At 30.6% G+C, this 2681-nt stretch overlaps 1 protein-coding gene across 1 annotated transcript; it reads left to right on the forward strand.

The window, feature by feature from the left end:
• The first annotated feature begins 1603 nt into the window (after positions 1–1603).
• On the forward strand, positions 1604–2525 carry LOC123011779. Its single transcript, XM_044409412.1, has 3 exons — positions 1604–1673; positions 1734–1939; positions 2253–2525. The coding sequence occupies exons 1-3, from the start codon at positions 1604–1606 to the stop codon at positions 2523–2525; spliced, it is 549 nt and encodes a 182-aa protein (XP_044265347.1).
• The last annotated feature ends 156 nt before the right edge of the window (positions 2526–2681 follow it).

The following is a 2681-nucleotide window of genomic DNA, read 5'->3' on the forward strand; positions in this document are numbered from 1 at the left end:
TCAAATGGAACACTTGTGTTTTTTCCTCCAAACAATAATAATTGACATGAAAAATACTGTAAACCACTATTTATTGCATTTTGCGTAACACAATGCAATCAAAAAACATCTTAAATCATAGAATTTTACAAGGAAATAGGTCGCGTAGCCTAATTTTTAATTTTAAAGGAAAGGTGTGAATAAAAAAATGCTTGGATACAGTTTAATTATTGTTTTGACAAATCTAATTTGTCAGTTGATGAGCGAGTTCTCTTATGGAAACTCTTGGATTTTCTTCGACTGATAACAGAACATTCAGATTTCTATTCTCTTGTTCTTCACAAAGAACCACAGGTTTTTTAGTTTTAAGAAACGAACCTATTTGTCTCAGTTGTTTTTCAATTTGACAAAATATCCAACTATTTGAGTTTTTTCTCTATACTGTCTATCAGCTTCCGCTCTATTTTTATTGCACTTAAAAAACTCTTCAAGCTGATCTACCAATTTGTCGTAATTAATATCATCCATTATTAAAGATCTCAATAAGATTTATTGACAAATTAGGCTTTGTCAAACTAACAATTAAACGGTATCCAAGCATATTGCTTTTTGCATGAATACCTTGACAAGTAAAATTCGCCTACGTTGCAAAATTTGCAATAAAATTCAAAAATTTAAATTGTTTTCTGAGTGCATTATGTAAAGTAAAATGTAATAAATAGTGGTTTACCGTATTTTTCATGCCAATTATTATTGTTTCGAGCAAAAAAACATCCGGCTACACCGTGTGCCAAAAAAATTTGATGAGTTTACTAAGAAAACGAGGAATTAATAGTACTATTTGAAAAATTAGTTTAAAAAAAAAAGTAAGTTTAGGTGTTATGAGTCGGGGCGACTTGGACCGAACACCCTGTACTTGAGTTCCTATATTTCTAATACGGGAACTCTACTTTTAACTTAGTTCGTTTCTTAGTAACGCTATCCCGGTAAACTCAAATTTCGATTTTTCGAGGGCCGTTGTCGCCCAAATGGGCAAAAATCTCTATAAGATAGCCCTTTTCGAGCACTACAAGCTGCATTAATCAAATTTTAATTTCTGTTACTCCTGCAGCTGGAAAAAAAATAAAACTAATTTTCCATGTGAATTTCCTATATCCAAACCTGCCTGGGACAGCCGGTATTAAAAATTGTGGTCCGTTCACAACACACTCAAATCACCGCCAACGATGACGCCAAATTAAAAAAAAAAACATCTGTTAATAGGCATCGTGAATTCAATAAACTACATTTTTTTTAATGTCGAATCAAAAATTTGGTTAGGTTCATTATTCCTCCTGAATCACCCTGTCTATACTTCCTGAATCACTCTCTATTATTCCGCATGTTCATATGTTATTATGTAATTAATGAAAACACTCCAAAATAAGAGTACGACTTGACGTTATAAGATAGATAACATTGTTTTGGTAAAATTATTTACAAAAAAAATATGTATAGATATTGATCTATAGATTGTCAAAAAAATCAAACTTTTTTATCAACTTTGTTTATTTACATATAATAATATATATAAACAATAGGAAATTGCAAATTACCAGTACTTGTTTTTTCTTTTTCGAACAAAATGTTTCGCTTTTCATTCCTCTTATTTATATTTCTCTTAAGTATCAGTCGTCAGTGTTTATGTCTTCATGGTTAAGTTATGATTAATAAAATTTATATGTTAATGTAACGTTTTATTGGTTGATTTTTAGATTATTATTGGCGAGATTACATTGATGGTGAGGTGCCCATAGATGCTGTAGTCGGAGGTAAAGCTGAAGACGGTAGAAACGTTTATATCGGACAAGCATATATACAAAACCAAGGTGACGTAGTCTGTGAAATATTTGATGGAATAAAAGAAGTTTATGTTCCAATAATGCATGCTAAAGTACAAAAAGTAAACGAGAATATAAAGGTAATATAATAGTCAAAAAAACGCATAGTTTTATTTTGATTATTCGTTTATTCACAAGCATAAAGTAATAATCAAATTATCTTGTATGTTGGAAGATGGAAAGTATGACATTTCAACTTTATATAACTTGATAACAATTGATTAGAAATATTAGGTTCAGCTAGGGAATTCTAATCTCTCGATGCATAACTCGCTTGTTGTTGATTCTAAAATCCTCGGTAACGAGTAACGATAGCCAACCTTAAAAAATGTCCCTAGGCGGTTTGCCTGTGTTTATTAGAACCTCGATATGTTATCTACTATTATTTTCTAGATACTTTGTGGCCTTCAACAAAATTTACATTGGGTTCCAACARATTCTAAAAACGTGCACAAGCTACTGGTTAAWAATATTGCAGTGCGTGGTGGTCATGAAGATGGATTGGGAGAACTGAACATTGGAAGAATAAAWATTAACGGAGGCTTTAAAATAGGAAAAATTGATACGTTTTACGAAACAGATGTTCCCATGTTTTATAATTATAATTTWAAAGAATTAASGGCTTATTCTTACGAAATTCTTTTGTACAARGAACATATTGGATGAGTAAAATAATTGCTAATAAGGAAATGTAGTTAATATACTTTCTAAGAGTGYAGACTTGTGTTTTTATTTCTATTTTGATCAATAATAAATTAATACATTAACTCTTCAGAGTAACTTTTCAGAAGAACGACGTAATACGTAAATTCTCCATTTTGT

This window comes from Tribolium madens, unplaced genomic scaffold (genome assembly GCF_015345945.1).
Source record: "Tribolium madens isolate multiple individuals breed KSU strain unplaced genomic scaffold, Tmad_KSU_1.1 Scaffold_91;HRSCAF=231;Tcas5.2_LG7, whole genome shotgun sequence".
Lineage (NCBI taxonomy): Eukaryota > Metazoa > Arthropoda > Insecta > Coleoptera > Tenebrionidae > Tribolium > Tribolium madens.